This window comes from Syngnathus leptorhynchus, chromosome 9 (genome assembly GCF_054491065.1).
Source record: "Syngnathus leptorhynchus isolate UIUO chromosome 9, UIUO_Slep, whole genome shotgun sequence".
In the NCBI taxonomy this organism is placed as follows: domain Eukaryota; kingdom Metazoa; phylum Chordata; class Actinopteri; order Syngnathiformes; family Syngnathidae; genus Syngnathus; species Syngnathus leptorhynchus.
Genome location: NC_141203.1, coordinates 8994914 through 9012419, shown reverse-complemented (window position 1 = coordinate 9012419; position 17506 = coordinate 8994914). Strand labels below are relative to the sequence as shown.

Below are 17506 nucleotides of genomic sequence, written 5' to 3'. Positions count from 1 at the left end.
GTTGAAATGGAAGTGTCAATTCACATGCATGCACTCATGAAGGGAGTCATCTGTCACTACCTGTCAGCTCATGAATAATACAGTCGGCCAGTCACCCCATGTCGCCCTGAGCGGCTTGGACCTGTGCAGCATTGCTAAACACAACAACAAAATATATATACTAGAAAAAAATAAAATTAAAAAAAGCAAAGCAATTTTTACAGTTGACGATTATCATTAGCGGCCTTTTCTGGAGGTGTTCGACAACATTTTTCTCCAGCCGATACAGATATGACCATTCTTGACCATGCACTGATATCAAGTACTAGGACTTTTAAAATATAAAATTAAATGGAAACAATTTCAAACAAATTATCATACCATGTCTGTTTTTTTTAAACTGGGTTGGTAAAAACATTTGGTACATTGCCATTCAGTAAAACCACCTGTTTTAAACTAGACTGATAAAATCTGAATATTTAAAAAGAGACTTTCTGAAAATAAATAATTCCTCTTCCTTCACATGATCATTACAGTATTTTTGATTGGTGTTAGGATTATGGAGGGGGTCCTTTGAAAAAAAATCTCTCCTGACCTAGAAAGTTGGAAAACCCCTTGCACTATTATCTTTCTAAAGAGAGTAGTGTGTTGGGTTTGTTCGTGCGTGTGCTTACTAGTGGAGTTAAAATTGGTGTTAGTAGGTTACACTTTCAGCAAACAGCAACCTCAAGAGATCATCATTGACATGTTTCCTTCCGTTTCTTAGTGTGTTTGTAGAGTGTGCGTGTGCATGTGTGTGTGTGTGCGTGTTTTGAACACCAGAGTGTAGATTAGTGTGCTTTTCTATCAGGGGAAGCGTGAGAATGAGGCCAGTCACCTAAGGAGGTGGAAACAGAGAAATGAAGAAGCGATGAATAATTAAGGACTGATGAAATGAAAAAGAAGAAGAAAGAAGAGTATAAAATGCTGATGCAGGAAGAGATCAGTGATAATGGTCTTGGACGCTAATTAGCGGGCTTGAACCAAACTTTGACACAAACACACACACACATGTATTGAGTGCGGTTGCAGCCAGTTAATTATAAAGCATGCAAAAAAATGGGACGGTTGATTGGGGACATGCTTCCTGTGGATATTAAAAAAATAAATAATTCATTTTATTTCGCTGCAACAATGTGTCATGATTGAGCCTTCAAACAAAAGTTTCGAAATCATTTGGTTTATAGTCACCAGCTGATAAATGCAAACAGCATCTCTACTCCCTGTTGTTGCCGTGGCAACCCCGCATCATTCACTACTTGTCTACAATGTTGGTGATATGAAAATTGATTAATTGTGTGAAGGCGAAGGCCTTCACACTTATGTTATTTCTGTATAGTTTTCTCTCTTTTTTGTAGCTAAACTTTGCTCCTGTTTTTCAGACACGCTATTTCATGATGCAAAATTAGCCAACATCATTTTGAATTAATTGAACGTGGGTGGTTGTCTAAACGTGGCCTGCAATTAGCCGGCAGTTGACCGAATCATTATTATAAAAACTCAAAATTATTAATGCTTAGTGTTGAGTCTGTCTTTCTTCTTCTTCCGTTTTTATGGCAGTTGGCAAACAACTTGAGGTGCATAATATTAATCATGTGCCAAATATCAGAAGCTGTTCGCTAACGATAATCTGCGCATTGAAGAAACTTTGGTGCAATTCTGCTTACCCTTTGATTTTTCTGTAGCATGTAGACTAGCTGTGGCTTGGAACCACTCGTTAAAAAAACCCATACAAACACTAAATATAACTTTCACTCATACTTCGATTCATGCACAAATCCACACCAAACATCTGGAGTTGTTTAGCCTTTATTAAATAATAATAACATTACAAAAGACATTTCTCTGTACAAATTCTACAAACAACAAGTTTGCGTTATCTGGCCAGTGCCGTGTGTGTCCATGGAGACAAAGGAGGTAATACTTTCTGGCATCCCAGAGAGAAAACTGTTGCTCTCCACATATAGTACGTATTCCATCATTAGTCATGGAGAGAGATAACGTATGCTCCAAGGCACTTGGAAAGCAGTCCAATAAACACACTTGTTCCATCCTTCTGCATGCACGAGACAAAGACAATGGAGACACTTTAGCGTTCCGATAGTTCATTAGCATATACCCAAAGGACAAGCTAAAAGAATTTTCGTCTCAAACATGGTTTGCCGCGTTCAAACAAACGTCCTCCTCCTCCTCATCTTTGCATGTGTACCCTCCACGGCTATCTTAATTGGATGTGTTTCAATGCACAGAATTGTGTTTAGCACAGGGGTGGACAAACTTTGGTTCTCAAGACCCGAATTTGATGGGATGTTTTTTTAAACATTTTTTTTTTTATTAAATATATATTCAAATGTTTCATTTTATCATTGAAAATGACTAAATTGATACATTTCATTAAATAAAAGGGGTAAAATAAAAAAGTAGATATAATGTGTAAATATCTTTTGATTAACAAAAACCCTGACATTTTTTTCATTTAAAATTAATTTATGTCATTGCCCAAATTTTGCTTATGGTTTCATTAAAAGGGCCTTTGTGAGTGTAAAGAAACATCTCCAAAACATACTTCCAAGAGGCCAATTAGTTGCCAAGGTTTCTTCTCCTTCATGTAAACATGACATCATCTCTCTATCTATCTGTCTTGCAATGAGTGAGCGTCCTCTTGTCCATCTGCCCCCCCCCCCTCCCCACCCAGCACTGGCCCTCTATAATGGCTGTCCTCCGATACAGCGTTTTCTGCAATTAGCTTAAGGCTCGATTGTGTGTCCAAGAAAGCTTCTTTTTGTCTTCCTCATATTTCTTTCGGACGCTTCTTTGCTTCCCGGGGGTCTCTAACAACCCCCTGCACGGATGGACACGCAGCTCTTTGGCAATCCATAGGTTGCAATAAAAACCATCATTGACATTTAGTTCACACAGTGTCATCATACAGTCTGAAAAACAAAAATATACATATACTGTATATATAGTATATAGACAAACTATAGAATCTAAAACACAACTCCGTCACATCGTGTTTGATTTTAGACTTCCAATCTGTTTCCATTTAATGCCAAGGAAAATGTGCCAAGTTAAGACCAAAGAAATTCCAACACAATGCTAAATAAAGTCTAAAAATGCTTTACAAACTCAACCTTTCCCTCCTAGCTTGAAACTGAACAAAAACACTCACCATTACTCTTCTATGCCACTGGTTTCACAACGCGCACACCGAGGGCGGAAATAAACAAGCCTACGGCAAGCTAATGGACTTTTTAAAACATAGAACTCAGACTGGAAAGTGAACCAAAAAAAAAAAAAAACTCTTTTCTATATAGTCGTGTTAAAGTTCTTTAGAAGAAAGGCATTCGCTTGATATGTGTTGATTTCAATATACCCACTTTGAAAGGTGTTGACAGAGTTCAAAGGTGACTCTTCAGTTTTTAGCATGCCGCCTCTTTTGTCCATTTGGTACGTCACGTCACCTGTCGCAGGTGCTCGTGTCCATTTCCTTCCTCGTCTTTCCAGTGGGTGATTATTCAAAGAGAGTCAGACATTTTCATTCCTTCATTCATTCATCAGAAAGCAAGCAGGCCCTCTCCTACAGGCAGAGGAGATGTGGGACCGTAGACGGCGAGGTTTACACCCCCAGAGCGTTTAAGGTGAATCGCAGTTCTTCCTGGCACACACACATATCCAAGCGAAGACAAAACACACAGTGCTTCTTTGTCACATTTCTTCATTCGGGCGGGGTGGGTGGAGGGGGGGCGTTCCGTCTCCTCAGGCCTCCGAGCAGCACCTCTGCTGGTTGATCTTGACTTTGTGCTTGATGCCGTCATACAGCTCAAAGTTGTAGTTCTCCAGCGTGGTGGAGGAGCGCGACGACAGGCCGCCGTACGAACACGTGCAGTAGAGCAGCAGTCCGGCGCACACGGCGCCCAGCACGACACCCAGAGAACTCATCACGATAATGGTGAGCAGGATAGGGTCCAGGGTGTACAGCCAGGTGTTGTCCTTGTCCCTTTCGGACACCAGCGTGACGGACGAGGGGTCGGCGTTGGCCGAGGCCGGGGTGGAGAAAGAGGACGGCCACCCGGGAAATAAATATTCTGCAGGAGAACACAGGAAATCAGACATTGCTGAAAGTCACTCAATGGACATTCATTCATTCATAATCAAATGCATTAAAATGTTTCGATTGAAGAGCAGATTTGATTCACTGTGAGAATCAAATCCTGTTTCCTAATGACAAACTGTTGAAGGGATTGTTTTGGTTGCAGTACTTTTAATCTGGCGTCTGATTAATAAACTTAAAATGAAGTAGCATAAAGGTACTGCTTGGTAGGAAAAAACATTTGTGCTAATCTGCTTAATAAACGTATATGCAATGAAGAAGCCATAACAGTGTTTGATAGATGTTGAAAAAGCACTTAGAGACAAAGAAGAGACCGAATGACAGTTGTGCACAATTAGAAATTAAAACAATAATTCATTACAGCGGCAAGCAGAAATGAATGGGGCGCCCTTGCAGATTTGCTTCACTAGTAAGAAGTATATCTGATCTGCCTGGAACACATTTTAAAAAGGCCATTTTTTTTTTTTTTTACCTCAATGCACAAAGTAAGTCAGTTTTTGGGCAACCGCAACGTGTGTACATTTAGCACACATTTTGTTATTTGGAGCCAAATTTAGCACAAAGAAAATTGCATAGAAAATTCTTCCATATGGTTGACAGATAGGCACAGTGACTGTGAGTGAGCGTCGGATGTGCCTGTCACGAAACACAAACTCTCTGTGCTCTGTCACACTCTCAAATTCATTTTCTGTCAATCTGTCTGCCAAGTCTCTCCCCGTCTTTCTTTCTCGAGGACCGAAGGCAGAGCCACAGGCGGGCGTCGGCACGCTCCGCTCTCCGGCTTTGACTTCAAACATCTTGTATGGCCTCAGGTGGAGAATTGCGTACTTGAAAAGCTCACCTTCATTCGCAGCGGGCTTGTTGAAGTCGTGATCTTTTCCGAAATCTATCGGCCTTGGATCTATACGAAACACAGAAGAAAAAGGTCCTTTTATTTAGTAAAGCGGTGGAGAGTCAGTCTATAAGATCAATATAGATGTGTTTGTAAGAACGCAAAGAAAGAAGATTATATTAGGTAGAATGCGCTCTGTGTGTGTCCCGGGAAAAATAGCAGTCACCATTTCTAAACAAAATAAAGCAAACGAGTTCCACTGTGTGATAAGCACCACTCTCCATTCTCAAAACAAACAACACAGCGGGAAAAGCCAGGCACAGAAAACTCTTAAATAGAAAAATATGACTTTTATTATTTTCACACAGACATGAATCTCAACACAAGCGCATTTGTGAGGCAGCTTTAAAGCTCACTTGTACTTTAGTTTGAAAGAAAGTCAAATACAACCAAACAGACGTACGGCTGGTAAGCACTCATTGACAAGCCAAAAATAGATACGCTCGAAGATATTATGAAGTAAAAAATAAATAAAATATAAAGCTTTGTTTCCGTCGACACGGCAAGTTAAGGTCATTTCATTTTTGAAGACAATACTCAAATGAGAAAAAAAAAAAGTTTCATTGATAGGTAAAAATTGAGCTCATGAGTGTCATTAAGTAAACAAAAGTTTGGATGGCGGCGGCAAACGTACGACCTCGAATGTTCATCTATCATTTATAACGTGGAAATTTAGCGGCTTTTCTTCAAGTGGGAGAATGAAAATTGATTTACGCCAAGCAGGAAATCAAAAAGACGTTAATAAAGTCTTGTTAACTGCGGGGCGTGAGAGGAAAGAGCAGAGCAGTAAAGAGAAGCGCACGCACGCTTTCTGACGCTCGTTGATGAATGGCTTCGCTCAAGTGTGCGCCCACCGCTGCATTATTTACCCCGTGGGACTTCCAATCAATCTCCTCTTTTCATTCATCATCTCAACTCATGTCTTTTTCAGGATCTTCCCCCAAAAAAATCAACTTCTCATAAATTCTCATGAAGTCCTTTTAAGACATGACATGTTACAGTTTGTTCTTACGAAACTAAAGAGACACTTCCACGAATTATAATAACATGGAAGCAATGTGTAAAAATGAAACGCAGTGTTGAATTACATTTCAACGCTTGGCTGAATTGGACAGAATATATATATATATTTTTATCTTTGTTCACATACGAACTTCAGGAAAGACTCGCTCATATAATTGAGAGTTACAGTAGCAGTGTTACTATAAAATTGAAAAGCGAAACTGTTCGGACACGCTTTGGGCGAGTGTTGAATGCGGGCTAATGATGGCTTTTAAAAGCCCTCAGGCTTCCTTCCACCCTGAGCGCACTCCACGCAGTGCCGCGGAAGGAGATTAAACCTCCCTGCAGCTCCAATTAGTCAAGACAGAATAATAGAAAACGATGAGAACTTGTATCCAGCTAATGGCCTTTTGACATCATAGCGGGCTTGCAGGAAAAGGAAAAGAATTCGGCTACTTGAAGGGCCGCAAATGCTTACTGCTGTTATGTTTTATTTTTTAAATAATGGCAATCAGCTCCATTACTAAATGAGAAATACTAAAGCACTTTGGTGTGTTGAGGTGGGTGAAGAAAAATGAAAGATTGATTGTAAAAGCACCGAAAAATGGCATGGCATTTGCTAAACCTTGCAAAAAAGTTAAACGCATGAAAGCCAAAACTGCACGGCTAAGGCAACATAAATATGGACCATATATCATTCCTCCATTTGAATTTCAGAGCATTATCGATCGGCGCTGCTCGAAGGCCATATTATGTGTAAATCATCGGCGGGTCGATGCAGCAATCTGAAAGGATGCGGGCCAACATGGCAGAAAAATCCACAAAAGTCAAATGCGTGTTGAGTCAAGCACAAAACAGCATTTTTATGAGATAGACTGGCCAAAGAAGGATCCGGAGAATGTGACACTGTGTAAAATTTTGATTTAATGAGAGCGATTTAATAGCTGCGGTGTGTTGCTGGAGTGTGAGTGAGGACAGTTGTGTGTCCTTTGCGGGCAGCCTTTTTATGGGCTTTTGTGTTTCAAACAAGCCGTTCGCTTCCTTCAGCTCCTTCCTTCAGTCAGTCCAAACCTCAACCTGCTTTACTGTCTCCATAAAAAAAAAAAATAGCAAGAAAAAGAAAATCTATCTTTAGAAAGCACAAAGAGCAGTTTCTCTTCTGCTTTCATCTCCCTCCATCTCTGGGCCTATTCTTTGGAGGAAAAGCCATCTTCTCTTAATGGGCCCTTTGTCGCGGAGAGATTTTTGCCTCTCATTTTCTCTCCTGTGTTTTATACGGCAAGGATTTGCAGCACAGGAGGAAGGAGCGGAATAAGAACAAGGAGGGTTTAATAAAAAGGCCATGGGATTTGAGCATGAACATAATGATGTGGGGAGAAAACACAACGCGGGGTGGCAGCTGGGAACATCCGTAAAACCGTTGAAACAACTATCGCCATATACAATAAATTTCAATAAAACAAAGTTTGAAAATATATATAGGATGTAAAAGGCGAATGGAGGACAGAGATTAGCCGTTTCAGCCTTTGACATCAACTAAAGCTCTAGCTAGGCTAAGCTAGGCTAGCTAAGGCGCGATAGATGATGGACATTCTAGTATCATTCATCTTAGGCACGAGAACAGAATTGCAAAGATTCGTGTTCACTCAATGAAAATAACACTGCTGTGACTGCATTTAGATTTTGAAATAAAACAAATCCAAATCAATGGAAAAATATGATGAAAGTGTGGAATTTATCAGTGAGCACCTGAGCAGAAATGTGATTGAAAAATTGCTAAAACACACAACACTACAACATGAATGGACATTCAAAATGTTTCAATAAAAAAAACTCAGCACCCGACTTCAACTAATTCAACCTTTTTTTTTTTGCATCCTACACTGAAAGCTAAACGGTTGTTAACAAAAATTAAGTCATCCTTTGTCAAAAACAAAGTTAGCTGATCATTATAAAGCATTGATGCATTTGTTAGGGAGTGGGATCAAATCACCCGCAAAAAGCTAACTTAATGGGGTGTAAAATAATAAATAAGTTAAAAAAAAAATTCCACAAAGTTATGAGATAAAGGCTTAAAGACTTTGTGAGTACAAAGGTCACAGTGAAGGCTTAGTCTCATCTAATGAATACAAAGCAAAACATTTTGCCCTTCACCGACCGCTCAATCAAGCTAACACCGACAACAATGTGTACATTTTTTTCTGCAGCCTCACACAGTCAAAGTTGAATTCTCTTTTTGTGATTCATTTCATTCAACCGTCATACAAAGATGCAGACAACAGGCGCTAAATCAGCCGGCAACAAGATTCAGGCAAACCGTCATTAAACACCGAGGCACAACTTTTTAGACATCAATATTTTTTTCTTTAAATCATATTTAAAAACGCATATCTAGGCTGTGTTTTTTCGTGTGCTGTAATGTGTGCATCGTGCATATGTTTTGGACAATCGTTTGTCCATGTTTACATGCCCCGCCCACCCGCTAATTGTAGTTCATACCAGTGCTATATTTAAAAAAATAAGAAAAGTATGTTCACAAAACCAAACCAAAGCAACAGGTGGTGAAATTATTTTAGCCAATCGGAGGCCTTAAATAAGTAAATTGTGGAAAAGGCACAATAACGCTGACAAATTGAGAAAAATGGGAACAATATGTGACAGAATGAGCGAATCTCCCGCTTGAACACAAAATAATAAATATATAAAACGGATAAACACAAAGACATCATACAAGAGGTGATTTCATCATCTATGATGATAAAAAAAACTTTGAACAGCCTAAAACAAACGAACAAATGAAATACGTGGACACGACAGTGACAGACCAAATGAACAACATTGTCAACATTCACTGCTCCTCTGATTCTTTTTCTTAACTTCATCCCTTTCTTTCTTTTGTCTCTCAAATGTTGGTGGACACAAATGCCAGCTTCTTGTCATCCCCAAGAAAAAAAAAAAGGTGTATTTCCATGTATTACATGAAGCCTGGACAGGTAATTATGTGTCAGGCAGGGTCCATGCGACAGATGAGAGTGGAGCAGACAGATGTATCCTACTCTGAATTCCACCGCAGAAGAAAAACAAGAGCAGTGAGATCAAAATGTGTCCCGTGGTGTGCTCCATTCCAGCAACTCAGGCCTGTATGGTCAATAGACGCTCTCGCTGGATGTCACAAGTGGTCATTAAAACTCACACCAAGTCTGACAATTCCTCTCAAGCAGGAAGTGGAAATGAAGAGGCATCCTGATCCTTCCGTTACGGCAAGAAGTTGTCTTTATGAAGTGAAATGTCTCTTCAGAATATTTCCCAGGCAGTCCAGATTTCAACAGTGGGAATCAGACCAGTCGTCTTTGTCCTGTCCGACGACCAACATGGTCTCTCGAGCCGGCCCGCTTTGCGGTTGAGGCGGGTTTTGCTTGAGATTACAGCTGGAGTTTTGGTTGTAGAAGCAGTTTGGGTGGTTTAGATGTTGACTGTTGTGGTACATCACCGAATGATGGTGGCTAGCGCCGGTCTTGGTGGACCCCCAGCGGTGCCGACGGCAGCACAATACCACCAGTGCAATTACAGTAAGCAGCAGAAGGAGGGCGCCTCCTCCCGCTAACAGGTAGTACCAGTGGGCAGCAAAGGTCTGCACCGCCACTGTGTCTACAGTGGGCTCCATCCCAGATATGGCACCCCCTGGGGGGCAGGAGGACACATTACTGGTTGGGTCAGGGATGGGGGAAGGCAGGCATGCAGACTACTGTAGGCCTCATTGACCATCAGTGAAATCTTTTGTAGGTATGTGTCAAAGTGATGCTCGGCAACCATGACATGCCTTTTGTTGTGCTGTTAAAAATGTATGCTATAATTAGATTTTATTGTAGTGTGACGATAAAATAATGGGAGATAAAGCAAGATGTTTGTGGTGGGAGGGGGGCAGTTGCATGAGGTAGATTTTTTTTCTGTTCATGTATGACCTTGACCTTAAAGCAGCCATTGGGGTGGATGCGACATTGCACCTAGCATAGTTTAAATTCAGTTGTATCTCGTATTAGTATCAGTGTTTGCTCTGTTTGAGACTTAACCTTTTCCTTTGGCATGTAATAGCTTTGGATGGTGCAAAGCATTGCTGCACATTGACGTGCAAATACTCGTGCCATGCGTTCAGCTCGGTGACTTAGCGTTATATGGCGGCATTAGCAAAAATGTCGCTTAGGGAGGAAATGATAGCAAAAGATGGAGGGGAGGGGGGGGGCAAAAGATGTAAAGCAGCTGAAGAAGAGCTCCACTTTGTATCCAAGCATTTGTCTTAAATCGTCTGTCAAGGAGAGTTGCTTAAGCTGCATCCCAGTAATGAAGACAAGTGAAAACTAGTGCTGTACAAATGAACACCTTCATTGTTTGACACCGGGTAATGTATATCTGAAACACATTTTTCTTAAATGAGCTAGAACTGGTGCAATTGAGATTTGATGAATACGTTACATGAATCAAGTTGTCAATCAAGCACATAGAACGTACTGCAAAATTGTTCTTTAAGTCTGAATGTCCATCATGCTTTTGCTGATGTATATTCAAATACAACCCAAAGAATATATTGAAGTAGATTTTTGAGAGCACTTTTAAAGTCTTATAATCTGATTAAGAGTTAATGAGACTGAATAGGCCATCCGAGGGAAGCGTCAATTGATTGTAGCTGCTCCTTTGTTTTGATTATTTATAGGAATGGGGGGGAAAAAAACAAAACACAAAAAACAAAAACGTGCTGACAGCAGTCAAACAATGCGTCTCATCTTTTGTCACCAAAGCCAGCACATAAAAACACTAATGACGTTTTGTTTGTTTCTTTTCAAGAAACTCCTGCCGAGTTTACACATTGGCATGTGGGAAACAGATCCTGACGTTCCGCAGTGAGGCCAAAAGTTGATCTTTTTTTTTTTTTTTTCCTGTCACGCTGTGTACTATATTTGCTGACATCATGTGTGTGTATGTGAGTCACCCTTGGATGAAGAAGACTGTTCGACAATATTTACAACCATTGCGGCTTAATGTAGCTGCATTAGCATCAACAATGAGTGAAAATTGGATGTGATTATGCAACAGTTCCATTGATCCATTTTCCACATAGCAAATATTGGTACGTCTGCTGTTGTCAAGCATATCACTGAATGTATTATTGAATTTATAGCTGAGAGTGGAATTTAAAAAAATCAAATAATAGAGAGAGCGAGAGTGCGAGAGAATGATAGTTTTCCTGGTGGCCAACCCAAGTGGACCACGTCCCATCACTCCATTTAAAAACACCGCAGATATTCCTTTCACAATCATCTCACACACCACTGAGAGATTAAAACCATTCATATCAGAGCGGACGGAAGACTCAGCAGTGCCGTTGAAAATACATTTCGAAGCTTTGTAACCGAGGTGCATAGAAAACCTGACACACAATCCAGCGTGCAGGGAGGAGACATGCGGGGGACATTGCAGTCAATTTTACTTTAAATGTAATGTGTACATTTTTAAAGTTAATTTAGATTTTTTTTTTTTTCATCCGCTTCTATGTGCATGAAAAATATTTCTTGATAAGATATCCAAAGTCCACAGACAAGGTAATACAGGGCCTGAAACTGAGCTTAGCAACAAGCAGGAAGCAGACATTTGGCAGAGGAAATCGGAAATTAACTTACTTGTTATGTCAGGAGTCAATGGGTGGGAGGTCTCTGTGGAAAAAAAAAAAAGAATCGACGGTAACTATTAAATGACTCAAAATGTGTCTCCGTGTGCTTGTAAAAGGTTGCGGCACGTCATTACATAAAACGTTAGGGGGCATCTTGAATTGATCATGAGTAGGTAGACGCGCGTGACGATACAAATTGAAAGTGTTCAAATGATAGGAGAGAGTAAGAGGGAAAAAAATATCTTCAGACTTCTCGGTTTCAAACAAAGTAACAAAGTAGTTAAATTTGTGTGTGTTGTTGTGTGTGTGTGTGAGACACACAAACATACACACAGTCTGTCTCTCAAAATGTTGCTCGCAGGCGCTTTTCATTTGTCGTTTGAAAGGCTGTTGATGACCCAGACGGAGCGGAAAGGGAACATGAGAGACCAGGAGAAGAAAGAAGGGGAATCGAAAAATTACAGGGTGGAATGATGCTGTAGAAAACTAAAGGAGAGCGATGTGTAATAAAAGATAAATCAGAATCATGGCCGACGGCAGTTTGTGGCCTAGTTTCATTTTTATTTTGCCTTCTTAATGTCTGTAAATGCAAAAGATAATAATGAGCTTTCCTTATTTCCATTCACTCCCAGGCGAGAGGCAACCCTCGGCTTATTAGTTTGTGATCAAAACAAACGGAAACAATCTCGGCATGTCCGAAAGGTTTCAAGACTTACGTGTGCACTGCTCCAGGTCGATGGTGTTGCTCATGTGGATGTTATCTATTCGGATGTGGCCTCTGGTTGGATGCTCAAAGAACCCTTCAAACACCACCTGCACCAGAGAAGAAATATATATTGAGAAGATGAGATCATTCGGATTACTGTTATATCCTACCTGAATGTCAGGTTTTAATGAGATCCTGAGCTATATCAAACATTCTGCCTTTTACAATGATACAAAAAAAAAAAGGTCCTTATTTCACCAAGCATACTTTATGAGGCTTCACTACTTTTTCCTTACAATTGCAAGTGTTCAACTCACCTGATACTCCCTGGGGCTTTGTGGCAGAATGGTGCGGCCCTCTCGCCATTGAGCCCCCTGATCTCCCTTCAAAGACCACAGAAGTGTCTCCTCCTGTTCGTTGTCCCTCAAAAGGACCCTCAGGCTCCCGAGCGCCTCCCCTTGCAGCTGATAGTAAAAGAGCAGGCAGAGCGGGCCTTGCTCGGGGGCCACCTCGGGGCTCAGGAGCCTCGCTCGCTTGCGCTGGGTGTGGGCCCCGGCGTCCAGGTGGAGGTAGTTTCCTGAGAAATCTGCAGCAAAGGAAAAGATAGCTTCAATATATATTTTTTTAAATAGAATCAAAAATATCTTTCTGGCCGGTTGCAGGTCATTACAGAGTAAGTTGAAGCAATTTATTCCACTGGGGAAAAAAGGCCCGAGTGACTTTGTATCACATCTGGAAGTGGTTACTTGGCTGAGGACATTACCACCATCCTTATGCTGTATGAGGCCAAGCCGCAAATGAAACCACCATTTCATCATGGACAATAATGGCCGCAGAGACACAAATGAGCACACACTCACAGTAGACAAACAAACACACGAACACGTTTCTTATAATGAATGCAGACAAATATACATTAATTGCATCTGTCTGTCTTTCCATCCATCGATCCATCCGTCCGTCCGTCCGTCCGTCCATCCATCCATCCATCCATCCATCCATCCATCCATCCATCCATCCATCCATCCATCCATCCATCCATCCATCCATCCATCCATCCATCCATCCATCCATCCATCCATCCACCCACCCACCCACCCACCCATCCATCCATCCATCCATCCATCCATCCATCCATCCATCCATCCATCCGCCCGCTCGGGCTGCAACAACATATCACGGCTAATGAATAATGTATTTGGGCTGAGTTAACTCTGTTTCTCTACTCGGAGGCATTAAACAGGAGACCTAAATTACAGTTGCTCATTAAGTACATTTAGGAGAGGAAAAAAGTAGCTTTTTCCTCTTCTCTCTGCTTTTGATCTTGGCCAACATACAAAGGAAGAGAATTAATTAACAAGTCTCCAAGGGCGAACTAGGCGGAGACGCTCGGAGGGAGTGCGTTAGTGCTTACGCGAGTTTGCATGTTCACATCGTTTGTAGATGAGCATCTCATTTCTAGATGGGAACAACTGTCAGTTGTTGTGTATGAGGGAAATGATAAGTATCTCGTTTGTATTTGAGATGATTGGTTGGTGCAATGCAAACCCCTCAATATTTGACTGGCGGGATACAGAGTATAAAAAGTCCATATAAAAGTCACCCTTGTCCAAATGCCATATTTTTGTGATGTTAAAAAAAGGAAAATTAAAAACCTTTTTAAACCCGTACTTTCACCTATAACCTGTTCGACTCAAACTGAATGAAATCTTTTTGAGAGGGAAGACAAAAGTGTGGACACGGTTTTATAACTGGGAATGTGACTGTGCTCAAATGGTATAGTAAACAGGGGTGTGTAGACTTTTGAAATCCCCTGAATACGTCATCATAAAAGGTTAAAAAAAAAAGTTGGATTCAAAATGTGACTGAGATATTCTTATTTCCATTATCAATATTTTGAAAGGGAACACCGCGTTCTTTTCTTCAAATTTCTAAAACAAGCGAGGACTACCGCATGCAGCACATTCAATTATAACCCTCTTGAGCACTTTATTTCCCACAATATGTAGAAACTACATTTTTTAAAATTCATCTCAAGGTCGCATCCACAAGTAGACAGATGTGAGTAATCAGACTTGGAGTCACTCGTGTAAACTTTGCTATAATTAATACATGGTGAGACAATTACAGGGCAAAATAGTGTTCAGGTCTGAAAAGGCGAGATAAGACTTCCCCGAGAGAGCCGGCACCCATTGGACGGAAAAGCAATTCAAAGCAAATGTATGAGGTGTTTCAAATTAATATCCTAGTCAGTGGCAGTGAGTGGCTTTTCTTATTGCTGCTTTTATAAACTCCTTTCCTTTGCTTTTCAATTACAGGCATGTCTACCGTGGAGAGTTTCTTTCTATGAAAATCTCACCGGGGTATAAAATCCAGTCACGGACTATCAGAGATCAAAAGAATCCTTTCTCTGGGCTCGGTTGTGTTCAGGTCGGGCTTTTCTCTTTTAAAGAGCTTTGGGTGACAAGTGCGGGGTTTTGATCTGCACGGGGAGACAGCTCGCAGAAAGGGGGGCCGCCGCCGCCGTGCACATGTGGCTGTAGAACACGACTTAATGTCATGTTGCTGTCTAACGGGAAACTTTCGCTCCCTCTATCCATTACAACCAAATGTAGTTTCTCACAAGCTCGCATGCGTGGAAGGAAAGGCTTCAACACGCACGTGCGGCCTTGTTTATTCACGTAGGAGCTGTGCACTCAACCTTCAAGTGTTTAGTTTTGATATACAAACAGAAAGCCTCGCTATACGGCAAGGTCGTGTCTGTGTGTGGGCGGGGCCTCTCGAGTGTTCAATATATGGGCCGACCCACCTTGAGTGGTTAAATATGTGTGTTTGTGTCTGCAAGACGCCTCGGGGAGTGCTGCAGAGCTAAGGCTGCACTTCTGTCAGAGCCATCATCTGATTTATCCGACTGCTGCTGGCCCCGTTTGTGTGTGTGTGTGTGTGTGTGTGTGTGTGTGTGTGTGTGTGTAACAGAATACAGTAAGTATTGCATGTGTGTGTGAGTGTTGAGAGATGGGCTGAGCGATGCAGCAAGCGTGTGGTTGATGGATAAAACAATGGCGGATACCTCGGGCTGTCTTAATAAAGATGAACACATGTGAAAAGCTCAAGTGACAGAAACAGGAAAAGTTTGCAAGAAGATATGAGAGAACGCTGATGGACGAGAGGAGGATGAATGAAGTGATGCTGCACTCCATGACAGTATCCTGAAAATCAGTGACTCAAGTCGATAAATAGCAGTTAGTGGATCAGTGTTTCACAACTTCTACTGAACCGAGGTGGGTCATTTACAAAACAATGGACCGGGTGATAAAAAGATGAAATAGATTGAGTTTTTGGAACAAGATGATTTTATTTTTCTTAATGGCTCCTGCGGTTCTTTTTCCTTGAGCAGTTGGAATGAATTTGTATTTGTAAATTGGGACAATAAGCAAAACCATCTTGTTGAAAAGTTCATTTAAATTCAGTTGGAACTAAAGACAATCTTATTGAAATAATCTCACATATGCGAAATCTGGGCCTGTTTTGATATGATAAATATTTTATTTCCCTTTCTTAAAGGGGATGCTCACTTTGCAGGCAAATTTTAGCTAGACAATCAATAAAGTGTATTAAGTCATAAATGACGGGGTGTATTTTGACAAAAATTATCGTCATTTAAACAGCTTTCGACTCTAAAAATAAAACATGGCTCTTTTGATCTTGCATAACATGTCATTGATTCGAGCGTGTTTCTAACAACACTACAAAGCTTCGAGGCAGAGAATATTGATCGGAAATCTGGATTACTCAGTCAGATATCCCCGAGGTCACCCCTTTGGTACACGGAAATATCCGCGGTGAACGTTGCAGAAAAAGTAATTGCCACACGTGGAAATACTCACTCTCTGACCCCAGTGTCAGATCCTGCCTGGTTTCATGCTGGCTATGACCGGCGGCGCTGCTCCCGGCCATGTGCAAGGACCAACTGACGCCTGATTGCGGATCGGCGGACCATCCGCACAGGCTCTGTTCAAAATCACATACGGCCCACAGTGACGGCGTGGTGGCTACAACACACAAAAACACAAACAAATCTTTAACATATTGCGCCACTTTCAATAAACACGATTTGTTCTTTTCTGTCTTTGTGTCCTGACATCTGGCTTAGCTAAAATGCGGTAGCTGGCCGGGAATCATATTTGGTAACTTAAGCGTATGTTTCAAATTGACGCCGCATGTCCCCCCCCCCAAACATATGATCGTAATCCTCAAACGATTAGCAGAAGACACAAAACGATATCATAACGATTTCAAAATGTAACAGAAATAAATGGATGGAATAAACCCCCCAAAATATGACATATTAGGATACATACAATGCAAAACTTGTCGAAGTTCAAAAGATTGACACAAGAGTTTCCATAGTTAAGATAGACATCCCGGTTTCATAGGCACGCAGCGCTCAAAAGAATATATTAACACATTTCAATAAAATGGGACAAGCATGAATATTTCACTCAAACGGAGAGAAAGAGAGCAACGGAGGAAATTGAATAAAATGTATGAAATAAAATGTATGCGCTTTTAAATGCAATAAAATGCTATTATCCAGTAAGACGACTTGCCAGAGAAGCCGCTCGCCATCATATTCATTGCAGGTACGTGTGTGTGTGTGTGTGTGTGTGTGTGTGTGTGTGTGTTTGAGGGAGGATGTGAGGTCTGGTGGCTGTGAGATCCGATTTTCACTCACATAGAGCCTCATCGGCGACTTTTGATTCCAGCAGACTTCAAAGCCCAGAAAGCCAGTGGTGCACAATGACATCAGCAGATCAACCTTGAGTGTGTGTGTGTGTTTGTGTGTATTTACCAGGTCTCATTGCTGCAGTAGACTGTTCCACCCTGGGCAACGTGGGGGTCGCTGTATCAGGCACGGTGGTTGTTACTGCAGACAAGGAAAACAAACGTAAAATCACACAAATGCATTTAACCATTTTGAGCACCACTTGCATGAGTTGAATCGATGTAATGAACTTTAATCTAAAGTGCATGTAAGTATATTCTGTAAAAAAAAAAAAGTATCCATTTTGTTTGACAGAACAAGACAGCAATTTTAGCACTGTGCTCTTC

At 41.2% G+C, this 17506-nt stretch overlaps 1 protein-coding gene across 2 annotated transcripts in view; it reads right to left on the bottom strand.

The window, feature by feature from the left end:
- Positions 1–1811: 1811 nt before the first annotated feature.
- The window catches only part of LOC147051030 (neuropilin-2-like), a 60539-nt gene continuing 44844 nt past the window's right edge, over positions 1812–17506 (bottom strand). Inside the window, exons 13-19 of one of the 2 annotated variants that reach the window (XM_085920106.1) lie at positions 17247–17321; positions 16282–16446; positions 12712–12980; positions 12405–12501; positions 11699–11731; positions 4974–5033; positions 1812–4106 (exon numbers count right to left, since the gene is read on the bottom strand). In XM_085920106.1, the coding sequence (XP_085776232.1) occupies positions 3778–4106; positions 4974–5033; positions 11699–11731; positions 12405–12501; positions 12712–12980; positions 16282–16446; positions 17247–17321 (1028 nt within the window). In that variant the 3' untranslated portion in view covers positions 1812–3777. Of the gene's footprint in view, positions 4107–4973; positions 5034–5323; positions 9708–11698; positions 11732–12404; positions 12502–12711; positions 12981–16281; positions 16447–17246; positions 17322–17506 lie in introns of those variants that run through there. The other variant, XM_085920107.1, reaches the window with a different exon arrangement.